The 16,900-nt window shown below is 39.6% G+C and overlaps 1 protein-coding gene across 4 annotated transcripts in view; it reads right to left on the reverse strand.

Annotated features, from left to right (window-relative positions):
• osbpl10b (oxysterol binding protein-like 10b) overlaps positions 1-16,900 on the reverse strand; it is a 256,531-nt gene that overhangs the window by 77,677 nt on the left and 161,954 nt on the right. For all 4 annotated transcript variants that reach the window (XR_011955038.1, XM_072560690.1, XM_072560692.1 and 1 more), the window contains one exon: positions 2,841-2,987. Coding sequence is in view for 3 of the 4 variants with exons in the window: in XM_072560690.1 (XP_072416791.1) it covers positions 2,841-2,987 (147 nt within the window). In the remaining variant the exon portion in view is untranslated. The remainder of the gene's footprint in view (positions 1-2,840; positions 2,988-16,900) is intronic.

Here is a 16,900-nt window from a genome sequence, read left to right on the forward strand (position 1 = left end):
CACACCAGCCCAACACTGGCACCTCCATGTCTCTTAAGTATTTGTCCTAATGGCTCACTCAATATCATTGCAAATTTAGTGTTAAGTTATGCCAAATTATGAGCAGTTTCTTGATATAAATCCATACCTACTAATAACAATCATAACTCATTTCACCTAGGAACCTTATTACCAGCAGAGGCAATCATACCTTGGCAATACAGGAAGGAAAACTATATACTAATCCACAGCACAACTCAATTTTCTGAGAGAAATCAGGAAAATGTCCTAACCCTATGAGAGGCAGCACTGAGCTGAAATTTATCCTCATCTGGGTCACCCTGATTCCAAATGGTCTAAAACTTCTGTCTGGATGTCAAACTAGATTCAACTTGCTTTGGACAATTTGAAAATTTCTGGTGTCATGAATGATGTTCACCACGAGTAATGGTGCTGATATTTGTTACAACAGGATCTGAGTTAACCTTCTTCGCTGTCCATTGCACCTCCAATTTTGGCGTCATCTGCAAACTTACTAACTGTACCTCTTATGCTCACATCCAAATCATTCCTTTGATTATTTGCAGAAATGCTGTCCACTGATTAGAGAGGCCATTTTAAAATAAAGGAAATGGGTTAAACCAAATTTTTAAGTGTGCTTTTAGGAATCATTTTCAAAGACTTCTTCCAGTGTTTATAGGAATTGTATCAGTAATCATATTAAGTTAATCCTGTGTCTCAGAAACTCAAATAATTCACAATTTAAATTATTTGGATGCAAACCCTTACTTTGCTAAAATCATGCTTATAAATCTTTTGCTGAGCCTTTAATGCTTTAGTCATCTCCTTTCAAGTCACTTAGCACTTGGGTTGTTTCAAATTCAGAGGTCAGATAATTTTGTGACTAGATCCACTATGCTCAAGGATCCTCAGCACCTTCCTTCTGGCCCTCTATTTGCTGTCATTATGCAACATTTCTGAAACCAGTTTTCATCAACACTTAGTTACATATATATTTTGTTGTTAGTTTCCAAGAAGGAACCATAATATTCAATAAAATATTAACAGTGAATATTAGGTTCTTCTTTGATTCTTAAAACTCTGGAAAATATCTTATGGAACAAGGTCAAAGAAAAGCAGCTGGCCAACTTAACAGCAAAACTAGCAAAGATATTATAGCAAGTATCCCTTGTTTATCTTTTCTCTTTTGATGACAAAATTTCATCTCCACATGGAAGCACTTTTGATTTGGTCCATCTTATTTTGAGAATTGGGATCTTGGTTGACTTTCAGTATTACTTCCCAAAATTACTCCAAACCTTTGAAATTTGTATCTATGATACTGAATATTACTGAAATGCTCAAAAAATGCTGACAACTTTCTTCAGATCCAGGGTGGGGAAAAATTTACAGAAAAACAGGCAGTTAAGTACATGTGCAAAATTAGAGTGCTGCAGGATTATGTCATTGCACAATAGAGTGGCAGCTGCTTGTGATAAGGATGATGCTGTCCATATGTTTGAAACATGGAGGTTTTAAGTGCTCTGGAATGTGAAATTAGAGTTCAACATGCACCTCATAGCAGTTATTATTGTACCATTCAAATACAAATGAGATTGTTTCAAAATTACGTTTTGGAATCCAATTGCTAGGATTAATTGACAACTCCATTATCACAACTTGCTGATGTGTTTGGGGATGAGGGTTGCAGGCAGGTTATTTTGTGATAAAGAGGTCTGAATTTACATTTGAGGCAGATTTATTTGGTATTCAGACCCCAAGTTTCTGGTTTGATATTGAACACTAACTTAGAATCTCAGCTCATTCTTGTTTGTACAGCTTGTTATTTATACTTGTGCGAGGACATTTGGCAACTGAGCATCCAGGTGCAGGAGACAGATATCAACCAGGCCCCCTGCGCATGCACAAATGGCACCTGTTAGTCACCTTTAACATCCACTCCAATTGAAAACGCACACACACCAAAGCACTTGCCTTACTTACTGATAACACTAACATTTACACTACTGTTAGAAATATACGTGCAGTCATCTTCATACCATCTTCCCCATTTTCTAACTATGTTTTTCAAGGATCAAACCGCAGTTGAAGCTACTCAAAAGCAAATGTGGAAGGAAAAAGATCACAACATTTCTATTCTAGATTTAGGTTTGTTTTGATCATTTCAAACTAGGCAAAACAAAATTAAAAACATTACAGTCTGACTGTTTAAAGTGTAGTAACTTTATTAAACTGCAGATATGACATACTAATTTTGTGAAATTATCATTTAAATTTAAAAGAGAAAATGCATCAAAATCAGACTAGCACACCTAAATATTTCTCAATTCATTTCCCTCAAAAGCCTTAATACAAGATGAATTTGTAGAAAACAGAATTAGCCAGCTGTGCCAGAGATGGCAGTATTTATCACATATTATAACAACTGTAAGGTTACCGATAAACTACTGTTTGCAATGAATCACATGAGAATATTCTAATACACAGAACCACAAACCACCTTAGTAGCAATTCAAGTCACTACAGCAGCGCTACTTAACTGCCATTCATAAAAACATTTCATGACAGATCCAGAAACAGAAGCTTGATCATAATATGGGCTGCAAATTCAACCTCAAAATACTAGGTGAAATAAAGAGAAACATTTAAAGCTGCTCTATAATGGTCTATGTTGTCACAGGAGATTAAATTACAAAATGTTCCATAACATGCATTGTTTTACTCCTACTTGTTGTAACAGCTAGCTAAATATGTAGCACTATACAAAGAAGCCAAAACATTGTTCATTACACATGACATGCTTATAATTTAATCACTAAATGTTTGATTTGGTTACATACCCTAGTAAGGTCCATGCCGAGTTTCAGTTGAGAAAGGAGGTGTAGGATAATGCTACGCTGATCATCCATGACTCCCAAGTCTTCCTCTACATTATCCTCCTTGTCTGTTATCTCATCTTCAGGATTTATCACTTCAGGATTTTGATGCTGATGAAAATAACATAAATCATTCAGATGATTTGATAGGATAGAATTTTCTTCACCCAACATTTGACAGTGTCGATGTAACCAGGATGTTTTACACACACCCATCCCCATTTTATGTACTGGAATGTTGCTTTGTGTGCACAAAGCAACATTAATGGAAACAGAAGCTTTAAAGTAAGATTCCAGATCAAATTTTAGTGTTCTGAAATAACAATGTCAGCCATGTTTTAGAAATGAAACCAGATGAACTCACACTGTATGACTGCAAATGATTTGATCTTGCATCAAAGTTTGACATTGGTCTGAAAGCAGATGATACTATTACTGTGAGGTTAACTGACAACAGGCAGATGAAGCAACCAGCGTTTCATGGAGTCTGAAGCTTTCTCACAACACCCTTTCCTTACTCCAGTGCATTAGAAATCAATCAAATGTGAAACCATCCTTTTCACTCAGCCACGTGACATAAGGACTTACAGCCTTAATTATAAACAGCATATTTTGCATTCCTCTCAAGCATGACCTTAAAAGCAAGGTTTAACCTGTTTCTTCTGAACACAAATTTGGTAGCCACTGCTGCCACATATGGATGTTGAGTTTGCAAAAATCGCAGTTATCATTTATTCAACAGTTTTCATCAATTAAGTCACTATCTTTTTTTCCTCTTTATTTGTCTTTGTAACCCCAAATTGATTTTCCAGAAAAGAAAATGATTTGTACAGAATGTACAGGTATACTGCTGTCTATCTGAAATTATTCAAAATGTCAATAAATCACTAAAGAAAATTCAGCTGTCACTTAGCTATTCAATCCTCTCCTATCTAGAGCTATCATATTTAAATTATGATGAGGTAGGGAGATCAAAACTGCATGCAACTCTCCAGGTCTGGTCTCACCAAAGCCCTATATAAATGCACTAAGATACCCCTACTTCTGAAATCAGATCCTCTTGCAAAAAGGGCATGCCATTTGCTTCCCAAATTACTTGCTACATCTGCCTATCCACCTTTCACTGATGGTTGTAAAAGGACACTCAGACCCCTTTGTACATCTACATTTCCAGTATGTCAACAATAATAATACTCTTCCTTTATGTTTTTCAGACCAAAGTGTATAATTTCACATTTAGCCACATTGTAAGGCATCAGCCATGGATTTGTTCACTCACTCCGGTTGTCTAAGTCATCTTGAAGCCTCCTTATAACTCTCAATCCCGCCCAGTTTGTTTTCCCAGTAAACTTTACATAATGCTCCATTTTGGTTCCCTCAACTAAGGTATTCCACAGATCTTATGAAAAGCTGGGGCCCAAGCACTGACCCTTGCCTGCCAGTTAGGGTGGGGTGGGGGGGGGGGAAAGAAGTGTACTCCCACTCTTCTACTGCAGTGTCAGTAGTATGTGATTGAGGAATTATTATCTGAGCTAACTACAAACAGGCAAAAGAGAAGATAGATCAAGATAAATAACTTGTGGCTAAATAATCAGCATGGGAAAGACAAATTCCTTTTCATGTGACACTGGAACCAGCTTTGGTACAGGAAGGAGCTGCACAAATAGGGCAAACTTCACTTGAGTCAGGATGGGATTGGTGTCTTCCCAGAAAGAGTAAATAGGAAGGTAGCAAAGATTTCAATCATTATGATGGAGACAGGGTTCTATAGAAACATAAGCAACTTCAACTTAACAAAAGAGCTCAGGAGATTTTATAAAACGAAGTAAGGCAAGTACAAAGAGAACAGTGAAGGCAAGGGAACAAATAGGCTTATTGAACAGAATTGGAAAGACAGTTAGATATAATGCTGGAGGATATTTTAATAAAAGACTGGCTAAAATATGTGCATAATAATGCACAATGTTCATAATAAAACAGGGGAACAGAAGTCAATCATGTGTTGAGAAGAACCGGACATGGTGCCAGTTACTGAGAATGGGAAATAAACAGGGTATTTAGAATATGGGAGGTCAAAAAGGGCAAGGTGGTTTAACTTTATTTACTAAAGAGAATACAATGTCAGTGGCAAAAAGGAACACAGCTATCAGCAGATAAAAGTGGAGTTTATACAAATACAGACAGAAGATAATGAAGAGTCCAACACATAAATAGGTGAAAATTACAAACCACATAACAGTGCAGTGCAGAGGGAGGCTAAAGAAGAAATATGCAGTAAATTTGAGTAAAAAGCATGGAATAATAATCAAGAAGAATTTCAATAACCCTGATATTCATTGGACAGAAGAAGCGAGTAAAGAGGGCAAGGGAATAGAATTCCCATAATCTGTACAGGATTCCTTTTTAACCCAAAGTATGAGAATTCTAACGAGAGAACACTTGACAAAAAAATAGAACTACGGATACTGGAAACCAGAGACAAAAATAAAATTGCTGGAAAAACTCAACAGGTCTTGCAGCATCTGTGGAGAGAGAGAGTCAATGTTTCAGGTCCAGTGACCCTTCTTCAGAAGAGTTGATATTAGATTTAGCAAGAGAGAGAATTAATCAAAGCAAATAAATAAATAGCAGGTAAGTGGCAACAATATAATCTAGACTATTATGATAGAGAAGGATACAAGTATAATAAAAGTCACTTTATTAGATTGTAGAAAAGCTGGTAGAGGGTGTGAGAACAGAAATTGGAAATATAAAATATGTAACACAAGCAAACTAGAATAACAATGGGTAAAAATTAAAATGAAGTTGCATAAAAGGCAATTAAAATATAAACATCCATTATAAATTGGGCACAGGAATAGATCAAAAGGGATAATGAGAAAATTAGGACAGAAGTCAAAGAAATTGCAAAAAGGAAACTCTGAACTTGAATTATCAAAGTATAATAGAGTACAATATTTTCATTGGCTAATAAATACAAAGGGGAAGGCTGGTCAGAGAAAATGACCATTAGATGGCAGGCAAGAGTATGTCAGTAAGATACATGTATCTGTATTTTCTAAAGACCTGTGAAAAAGTGTCCATATTAGACTAAAGAATAAACTCAGAGAATGTGAAGTGAGACGACAAATTACAGAAGGCGAGAATTGAGTTCCAGAAGGATCACTGCTGGAACTACTGCTGTTCACAACTTACTGCTTTGGACTTTAGAATCAAAAACACAATTTTTAAATTTGTGAATTATACCACAAATGGTGTCAACATTGAAGAGAACTACACCAATTTAAGGGGATATTAATAACGGGCAAAACAAAATTCAACACAGATAAATGAGAGATAATACATGGATGCTTGATAGGTTCGACTCACCTCTTACTTCATGTTGGACAAGGGCCACCAACATTCTGGGCATGCTCCTCAAGCACCAGCTATACCCTCAGAGTATGCATAGACTTTTTTTTCTAAAATTTGCCAGTCTCTAATAGCCTTCATGCACATTTTCAATCTATTTACACAGAACACTTACACATTTCAATGCTGCACTACCAACTTGAATTGTAATGATACAAAGACAACTTACAGTCCAGGATTGGACAAGGTTACATCTCTGGGCTCTTTGCTTATTGTCACAGCGCTCACTCAGTCAGTCTACCTGGATGCTCGCAGCATCCCTGCATTACTTTTTGGCACACTGCCCCCTCAACCATTGGTACCTGGCTCACATTACTACTGTCTTGCTATATCATTTAGTGCAGAAACAAAATCAGGTATTTTGCCACAGTTGTCAGCAGGCCTCATTCCTGTCAAGGAAGATAGCCTTTGCTCAACAGATTCCAGTACAATAAGTCAAGGGCATCTCCAACACCAGTCCAGATCCTCCAGTCACTCCGGATCCTGTAGTCGTGAGGTATGAGGAGCCAAAATTATTGGCAGCACACAACCGGACTTGAAATTTTCTGCAGGGCTGGATTTGGGTTGGTTTGTACATGGAATGAGGGGACAATGAAAGATGATGTCACAATTATTATTGTTGACCAGATGGAGAGGCTTGCTAAGTGACTGAAAAGGCAGTGTAGAGGGTGTGGAGGTGTAGTGGTGAGGTTGAGATGAGTGAGGGCAAATAGGGAAGATGCTGTATGCATTAATGAGAACCTTAGTGGGAAGTGGGTCAACCACAGAGATAGAGCGATTTTGACATATTTAAAATAAATATTGGCACTTACATTGGCAAAGTAGAAAACAATATTCTTATTACTACAGTACTGTGCATTCCTCCAGAAGCCTAAGATTGCTTCAACTTAGATGGCAATCTCAGACCAGATTCAGAACATGGTCTAGTGTTGTGAACTCCATTACTGGTCCAGGAGTAAAACCAAGTCCCAGCTGTGCACCACTAAATCCAGCAGGAACTCCAAGATTATGCCTGCAAAGCTATGCCTGGGAAAATTGTGCATAGAATCCCTACAGCGTGAAACCAAGCCATTTGGCCCATCGAGTCCTGCAAAGACCATCCCACCCAGACCTACATCCCCACCTTATCCCTGTAGCACTGCACTTCCCATGGCTAATCCACTCAGCATGCACATCCCTGGACACTATGGGCAATTTACCTAAACTGCACATTTTGGACTATGGGAGGAAGCCAGAGCATCTAGGCAGATGCAGACAACCAGTGCTTAGCCAGGTGCACAACAGGCTTTTAAATATAGTGTCAGTGCGTTGGATACCAATCAATTCCAGGATCTCCAATGAGTGGCGAGCTGCTCTGGGAACTACATAAGATGGGCAAAAATCATGTATTATACTTGCTGAGGGCTGAAGCACCAATTAATGCAGCAAGTTGGTGAAGATAAAGCAAGAAAACTCACTTGGGCCTTGCAATGAGAATTGTTCCACCAAATTTGACGCAGTTTGCATTTATCCCATGAAAGACCTTACAGTCAATTCCTGATGAATGGCTTATGCCCAAAATGTCAAATCTCCTGTTCTCCGATACTGCCTGACCTGCTGCACCTTTCCAGCACACGTTTTGACTCTAACCACAGATAAACAACTATGAACTATCAGCACATAATTCTACTTAAAACTTTAGTCCCCTCATTAACTTCCCCTTACACACATACAATGCATGTTATGGTCAGAGGGAAAGATTGGAAGGCAGTTCAGAGGTTCCTATTCACCAGGTTGCTGGGATGATTCTTGAACTGGTCAGAATGGTGCTTAGAGCTGAAAACGTGTTGGTGGAAAAGCATAGGTCAGGCAGCATCCACGAAGCAGGAGAATTGGCAGTTTGGATGCTGCCTGACCTGCTGCGCTTTTCCAGCAACACATTTTCAGCTCTGATCTCCAGCATCTGCAGTCCTCACTTTCTCCCAGAATGGTGCTTACACAGTCTTCCTTCTCCAGAGACTCTGTCAGCATTGCAGGAGGCACAGGAGCTAGCTTACATTTATAAAAGATATCTATTTAATTAAAAGAAACACCTTACAACAATTACTAAAGTAAAAATAAACTGGCTTAAAGCAGCTTTTGTAGCAAAGAACAGTGAGAACTCCTGAGCTGGCAGAGGTCTGAAGGCTTCTCTGTATCTTGTGCACAGCCCTAAATTGTTCAACTACCAGAGAACCAATCACATAGATGTTGGCAGGAAGATGCCCTTTGTTATCAATAACTGGTACTACTCCACAGATCAGCTTCTTATTGGCAAGCAAAGCTCCATCTGCACACAGCTCTTTACTGCCAGCTTGTCTATAGCAGCTTAGTTTTTAAAAAAATGCAAACTTCAGGCAATCTTTGGTTTTAAAACAGGTCACTTCTCACTTCGGTTCACAAACAGAAATGCAGAAAAATAAAAAGGACAGTATTTACAATACCTCTTAGCAAATTTTTGAAAAGGAATTAATAACAGTAAGACGTGGAGAAAGTTTTCATTCTGCCATGGGATTGCTCAGTCATATTCATCTCAAAAAGGTGGTGATGAATTGCCTTCTTGAACTACTGCAATCCATCTAGTAGAAGTTCTGCTATAAAGGAAGTTTCACGTTTTTGACCAAGCGACAGTGAAGAAATGATGTTTGGCTGGGTGAGAACCTTGGAGGTGGTTGTAGTGTTCTTATACATAGAACATTACAGCGCAGTACAGGCCCATCTATTAGTTTTGTCCTTCTAAAAAGGTAGAGATCACAGATGTGTAAAGCACAGTAAAAGGAGCCTTTGGATATTGCCATAATGTTTCTTTTAAATGCTGCTGTGTATGGGGAGCAAATGTTAGAAGGTGGTGAATGGGGTGCTAATCAAGTGGGCTGATTTTTCCTGAATAGCATCAAGCTTCTGGACTGGTGTTGGAGCTGCACTCATCCAGCTTAATGGAGAGTATTCCATCACAGTCCTGACTTATACTTTGTAGATGTGAAGACACTTTAGGGAGCCAGGAAGTACATTAACTTAACACCTTTTATTAAAAAAATTCGCTTATGGGATGTTGGCATTGTTGGCTCAACCAGCACTTATTGTTCATTCCTACTTTCTTGAGAAGTGGCAGTCTGTTGAAACCTATTTGGTGTAGGCATACCCACATTGCCATTAGGAAGGCAGTTCCTGGATTTTGATCGAGCAAATTCTGAAAGAATAGCAGTATATCTTCAAGTCAGGATGGGGAGTGGCTTTGAAGGGAACTTGTAGGTGATGCTGCTATGTATTAACTGCCCTTGCCCTTCTAGATGGCAATGATCACAGATTTGGAATGTACTAAGGAGCTTGGTGAATTTCTATAGTACAGTTCAGAGTAAATGTTTATGATCCGAATTAAGTGGACTTCTTTGTCCTGGATGGTGTCAAGCTTCTTGGTTATTGTTGGAGGTGTAGATTAGAGTGGTGCTGGAAAAGCACAGTTCAGGCAGCAGAGGAGCAGGAAAATTGACGTTTCGGGCAAAAGCCCTTCATCAGGAATAGAGGCAGAGGTGTATTTATCCTGGCAAGTGGGGAGAATTCCATCGCATCCCTGACTTATGCCTTAAACATGGTGGACTCTCAATGAACTCTGTAAACAGCAGCCATTTAACTACCATCCCAGACTTTGTTTTTTCTCCACTCCCTACCAGTATCTGAGGAGTTGCAAATGGTGCTGAACGTTGTGCAAATGTCAATAGCGAACATTCTCATTTCCAACTGTACAATGAAGCAGCTGAAAATGGTGGACCAAGGAACTATCCTGAGGAACTCTTGCAGTGAGGTTATTAACCCCCAACTGCCAGGTAACTACACCAACTAGCAGAGCGTTTTCCCTTGATTTCCAGTGACTCTGGTTTTTGTCAGGCTCTTAATGCTGAACTCTGTCAAAAGCAGCGTTGATGTAAAAAGCAATCTCGCTCTAACCTTAGTTCTGGACTTGAGCTCTTTTGTCCCTGTTTAAACAAGGCTGTAATTAGGTCAGGAACTAAGTGAGCCTTGTGGACCCATTTACAGACCTTGCAGAAACAAAATCTTACCTGCACATAGAGAATATCCTTCAAGCATGTGATCTATCTCAACCCTCCTCCAGAGGTCCTCGGCATCACTGATATCAGCCTTCAGCCAATTTGATTCACTCCTCATGATGTGAAGAGACAGCTGACAGCACTGGATATTGCCAAGGTTATGGGGCCCTGACAACATTTCAGGAATAGTACTCAAAGCAATGCTCCGGAACTAGCCATGCCCCTAACCAAGTCATTCTAATAAAGCTACCACACAGTTATATATCCAACAATGTAGAAAATTGTCAATGTGTCCTATACGCAAATAGCAAGACAAATTTAAACAAGTACAACTCCACAGACTACTCTCATTCATCAGCAAAGTGATGAATGTAGCATGGAAAGTGCCATCAAGCAGAACTTATTCAACAATAACCTATTCACTGAAGCTCAAGTGGGTTTTGACAGAGTCACTCGACTCCTGACCTCATTAGAGTCTTGGTCCAAACATGGACAAAAGAGCTAAACTTCATAAAAGAGGAGGTGGATTGCCCTTGATATCAAGGTAACAATCTTAGCATAACTGGCATCAATGGGAACAGGAAAAATTCTGCTTATTGGAGTCATACTTAGCACAAGGAAGACAGTTGTGGATTTTGGAAGTCAACCAGTGCCAGTACATTGCTCGAGTTCCTCAGGGTAGACATTTTAAATCAACATGTCCCATCACATACCTGAACACTTCTGGAACAAGTGCCATTTGAACATGGATCTTTCGGTGCAGAAATAGGAACATAACTACTGCACTACAAGAACCCAAGTTCTTCATGGTAGTGTCTTAGACACAACTACCCTCAGCTGCTTTAGTAATGATCATCCCTCCATCTTCAACAGTCAGAAGTGAGGATATTTTCAAATGTTTGTACAATATTCAGCATATTTGGGTCACCTCAGACATGGAAGCAATCTATACGCAGCAAGATTTAGGGCAATATGGTGACTCAGTAGTTAGCATTGCTGCCTCACACTGCCAGAAACCCGGGTTCAATTCCACCTTCAGTTGACTGTGTGGAGTTTGCACATTCTCCTAGCGTCTGCGTGGAATTTCTCCGGGTTCCTCCCACAGTCCAAATACGTGCAGACTAGGTGGATTAGCCATAGCAAATGCAGGGTTACAGGGATAAGGTAAAGGTGTGGGTCTGGGTGGTATGCTCTTCAGAGAGTAGGTATGGATTCAAGGGCCAAATGGCCTGCTTCCCAGCAGAGGGATTTCTATGGTGTTGGCAATATCAAGGATTGGGCTGACAAGTGCAAAACAACATTCATACCAAGATAAAATCTAACCATCATCTCTTGACATTCAATAGTTTTGATCAACATCCTCGGCAATACCATTTACCAGAAACTGAATTGGACTCACCATACAAATATTGTGGTAACAAAGCAGGTCAAAGGCCAGGAGTCCTGCTTTAAGAACTCACCTTCTCACTCCCCAAAGCCTGAGATGATAATTTTGCCTCCTAGGACTTCCTGTTGTTGAACCTCTCTTCTCCAGGTATTTTACTTTCTTGCAGGAAGCACACCTTAACTGGCCCACAAATTATTAAGTCTTTCTTATTAATTGAAAGCAAAAGCTTATCGCAATAGATGGCAGATGATGGCTGGCTTTCTTCATTCTGCTGCAGACAGACACACCACTTCCCCTCTTGGAGGGCCAAAGGCTTCTGATAGTATCATCACACCCAAACGTTGTTCAGTGACCCAGAAACCCAATCACATTTCTGTTGGCACACTGATGGCTTTCATCATTAACAACCATGCAACTACTCATTTAAGGGCAAACCTCATTTTATAAACACCCCCTGGTGCCAATCTGTCAACAATAAGCCTCGTCCATTGGCTGAGCAAAACACAATGTAAAAACCACTTTGAGTGAGTTTTGGTAACTACCTTTACAAAGTGCAGCAATCCTTTGCACAATCCTTGGATTTTAGTGCTTTGCTCATTTCAGTTCACAATTAAACATACAGAAAAAGAAAAAGATATAGTCTTTACATTGCAGAAATTCAAGAAAATTCCTTCATCAGTACCTTCCAAACCCATGACCACTACCATAGAAAAGGACAAATGTAACAGATACAAACACCACCACTGAAAGTTTTCCCTCCAATCCACCCGGCACCCTGACTTGTAAACATATCAGAGTTATGCCAGACAGATGCAGCTGCAACAGGTAGATTGGTGAGGATGAGGTCAAGTTAGGCGTTCCATCTTGTTGATTCTCTCAACATCTGCCATAGATACAATCTAGCAGCTATGTCTAAGTGGTCTGACCCAGGGATATGGGCCAAGCGCAGGCAGGTGGGACTCATTTAGTTTGGGAACAGGATCGGCAAGGATTAGTTGGACCAAAGGGTCTGTTAGGTAAAAACAATGACTGCAGATGCTGGAAACCAGATTCTGGATTAGTGGTGCTGGAAGAGCACAGCAGTTCAGGCAGCATCCAAGGAGCTTCGAAATCGACGTTTCGGGCAAAAGCCCTTCATCAGGAATCAGTGCTGGTGCTCACTAAATGTGCAGCAGATGAGCATCTTTGGCTGCGATTTACACTTCTAGTAAAGGAAACATCAGTTTCTTCATCAGAAGATGTCTTACCATGACTGGCTTTTGGTTATTGACATAAGACAGATTAATGTCAGTGGATTATATTGACATATTTGCAAAGCTGCCACTCTGTCTTTCAAATCTATAAATTTTCAATCCTGATTTGATTCCTGATGAAGGGCTTTTGCCCGAAATGTCGATTTCGAAGCTCCTTGGATGCTGCCTGAACTGCTGTGCTCTTCCAGCACCACTAATCCAGAATCCAAAGGGTCTGTTTCCATGCCATATGACTTTAACAAGGTCAAATGACATTCTGTGCCTTTGCCACCCTCAGAGCTTCCAAGTTAAGCCACATCATGTACAGCTGTTTTTTTCTTTTAAATTTCAGTAGTAGAAATGGAAAATGAGAACTTGTTAACCATCTCACGCAACCAAACCATAAAGGCTTTCACCATGAGTAGGTTGAAATTAAATTCAAACAACAATTGCACTCAATATTTGACGAATTAATGTCAAAATTTGCTACATCATAAATTTTGCAAGTTGTGAGAGAGTTATGTCACCTTCCCAAGGCCTCAAAGTTGAAGATCATGCGAAGTAATAATCAAAACTTTTTAATGAATTAATCATCAATTTTTGTAATTGATTGAAAATTTATAGCTTTGGAAAACAGAGTGGCAGCTTTGCAAATATGTCAATATAATTCACTGACATTAATCGGTCTTGTGTCAATAACCAAAAACCAGTCATGGGAAGACATCTTCTGATGAAGAAACTGATGTTTCCTTTACTAGAAGTGTAAATCACAGCCAAAGATGCTCATCTGATACACATTTAGTGAGCACCAGCACTTAATCATTTAATAAAAAACAAGCAATTGTGAATCAATCATTTCAGTTTTGCTCACCCTCCAGCTTTACTAAATTAGCAGCCAACTAAAAAATATCACTACAAACCACAGAATGCATTCAACATGGATTAGGATAACCAAGCCCTCAGGCAGGTACAATTTAGCTCCATCAAATATATTAATCAACAGCAACCACAAACAGAAATTTTTTAAAGAAATCAAAAAACAAAACTATATTCAATAGGATTCCTATAGCTTCCCCCATTTTATTACTTACCATGGAGGACAGCATAAATTGTCTCTTACATAAACATAAAAGGTTCAGTTAGCACATTTACTAGCAGTAAAACAGGAAAGCAAACAGAGTGCAATTCTAATACGATTTTACAGGATGAATATCAAACATCATTGGACTGGCTATGTTATGTCATGTGATGCTTGCTATTTGAGCAAGTAACATTTGGCATGGAATTCCAAGGCTGTCACACTTTTCTTGAGAATATTCCATCATTCAAATAAAATCTCTTGGACAGTACCATCTGGTGCAAATAACCAGGAACTGCAGTTTATAAAAGGTAAAACTAAAACAGATGTTTAACAGATTCAAAGTGCCAAGATTTATCCACATGAAATACTTCCCTTCATAGGTTCTCTTTAATTATTTGAATGTGATCCGTCACCCTGACTACATGCCTATAATGACTTTCACCAGTTATTCCCCAACTATTTCAAAGCAGTTAACATTGATGTGCTTATCCTAGTGAGAAATGAAGCATACCTTAGCAAATAAGATTCCTTTGTGCTGCAGTTTATAAGGTAACAGGTGAAAAAATCATTAGCTATGTCATAGGCAAGCAGAGCAAGCAAAAATGTTTACAGAAAAGCACAGATTTATTTCTAGTACATACAATTCAAAAGTAATGAAGGAAACGTTAAATCTAAATAGAACCCGGAATTGTTCACAATCTATTGTGGCATCATGTAATTTGCCCCAAAACATTCTGAATATTTCATTTACAGGGATTACCAATCATAGCAAAGTCTTCCCCATGACACTATTTAAGAAAGGTGGTCAGGATAAGCCAGGGAACTATAGACCAGTAAGCCTAATGTCAGTGGTGGGCAAGTTCTTGGGAGGGAATCCTGAGGGACAGGGCGTACATGTATTTGGAAAGGCAAGGACTGTTTAGGGATAGTCAACATGGCTTTGTGCATGGGAAATCATGACTCAAACTTGATCGAGTTTTTTGAAGTCGCAATAAAGAGGACTTATGATGGCAGAGCTGTAGACGCGGTCGATATGGACTTTAGTAAGGCATTCGACAAGATACCCCATGGGAGACTAGTTAGCAAGGTTAGATCTCATGGAATACAGGGAGAACTAGCCATTTGGATACAGAACTGGCTGTATCTGGAGGATTTGAGCTGTAGGGAGAGGTTGAATAAGTTGGGGCTGTTTTCCCTGGAGCATCGGAAGCTGAGGGGTGACCTGATAGAGGTGTATAAGGTCATGATGGGCATGGATTGGATAAATAGACAAAGTCTTTTCCCTAGGGTGGGTGAGTCCAAATCTAGAGGGCATAGGTTTCAAGGTGAGAGGGGAATGATATAAAAGAGACCGAAGGAACAATGTTTTCACACAGAGGGTGGTATAGGTATGGAATGAGCTGCCAGAGGAAATGGTGGAGGCTGGGACAATTGCAACATTTAAAAGGCATCTGGATGGATATATGAATAGGAAGGGTTCGGAGGGATATGGGCCAGGTGCTGGCAGGTGGGACTAGATTGGGTTGGGATATCTGGCCGGCAAGGGCGAGTTGGACCAAAGGGTCTGTTTCCATAATGCACATCTTTACGACTCCATGTGGAAATCACAGAACCAGTGAAGAGTTGCTTTTCACTCCTGTCTCAGCCTGATGGTCACGTATTTTCCCACTTGTCAGAGTGCTTCCAAAAGCAGCAACTGCAGGACAAAAACCACCTGTAATAGGAGGAGCAAGTAGTGTGCAGCTTAATGGCTGTTGGGCCCAGAGGGGAAGTAAGGCTTTGTGACTGTTGGAGTGCGCTGTAAAACGAGATGAGAGGATAGAAAGAAGATAGAGGTGTGCAAAAGGAGACAGTGCATCTGTAAATTACATTTTGTACATTTTATTATCTCAAGACATTCCAAAGAAATATCAAAAAAAGTGCTCTCCTGGGATCTTGTTTCATCCACATTCAAGACACCACGCACAGTTAAGATATCCCTATTAGGGACTTCCTTTCAGTTCTCATAACTTTGGGACTCCTACAATTGTCTCAATCTGGAGCATTCGATGAACCAAACCAAGGAACACAGAACAGTACACCAAAAGAACACGTCCATCAGCCCAAGACTTCGCCAACACACAATGTCTTTCAAAATTGAAAAATATTTTATTCTACAAGAGCCATATCCCTCTATTCCCTGCCTATTCATATAGCTGTTGAGATACCTCTTAAACATTGCCATTATATCTGCCTCCACCATGTCCTTGGCAGCACATTCCAGGCATTTACCACCCTCTGTGCAAAGTGCCTCTCACGCCAACTTTATACTTAGTCCTTTTTACCTTAAACTTATGTCACCCAGTAATTGACTATTTCTGCCCTGGAAAAATATTCCAAGTATACATTCTATCCATGCCTCTCTTAATTTTGGGAACTTCTATCAGATTGCCCCTATGTCATAATGTTCAAGTAAAATCAAACCAAGCTTCTCCTCATTACCTACTCCCTCCAAATTAAGCAACATCCTGGGAAACCATTTGTGTCCTCTCCAAAGCCTCCTCCACATCCTTCTGGTAATGTAGCAACTACAACTGTACACAATATTTTTAGATCTATCCAGCTACAACATGACTTGCTAATTTTTACACTATGCTCTGCTCGATGAAGTCAAGCATGTTATATGCTCTTGACCACATAATCCAGTTGTGTTACTACATTCAAGGACACTACTGACCTGAATGCCTCAATACCTCTATGCTGATGCTGTATACATCTTCCTGCATTAGATCTTCCAAAATGCATCATCTCGCATTTGTCAGAATAAAATCCATTTGCCATTTCTCCGCCCAAATCTCTAGCCTTTCTTG

The sequence above is a fragment of the Chiloscyllium punctatum genome, chromosome 41 (assembly GCF_047496795.1).
Source record: "Chiloscyllium punctatum isolate Juve2018m chromosome 41, sChiPun1.3, whole genome shotgun sequence".
Classification (NCBI taxonomy): domain Eukaryota; kingdom Metazoa; phylum Chordata; class Chondrichthyes; order Orectolobiformes; family Hemiscylliidae; genus Chiloscyllium; species Chiloscyllium punctatum.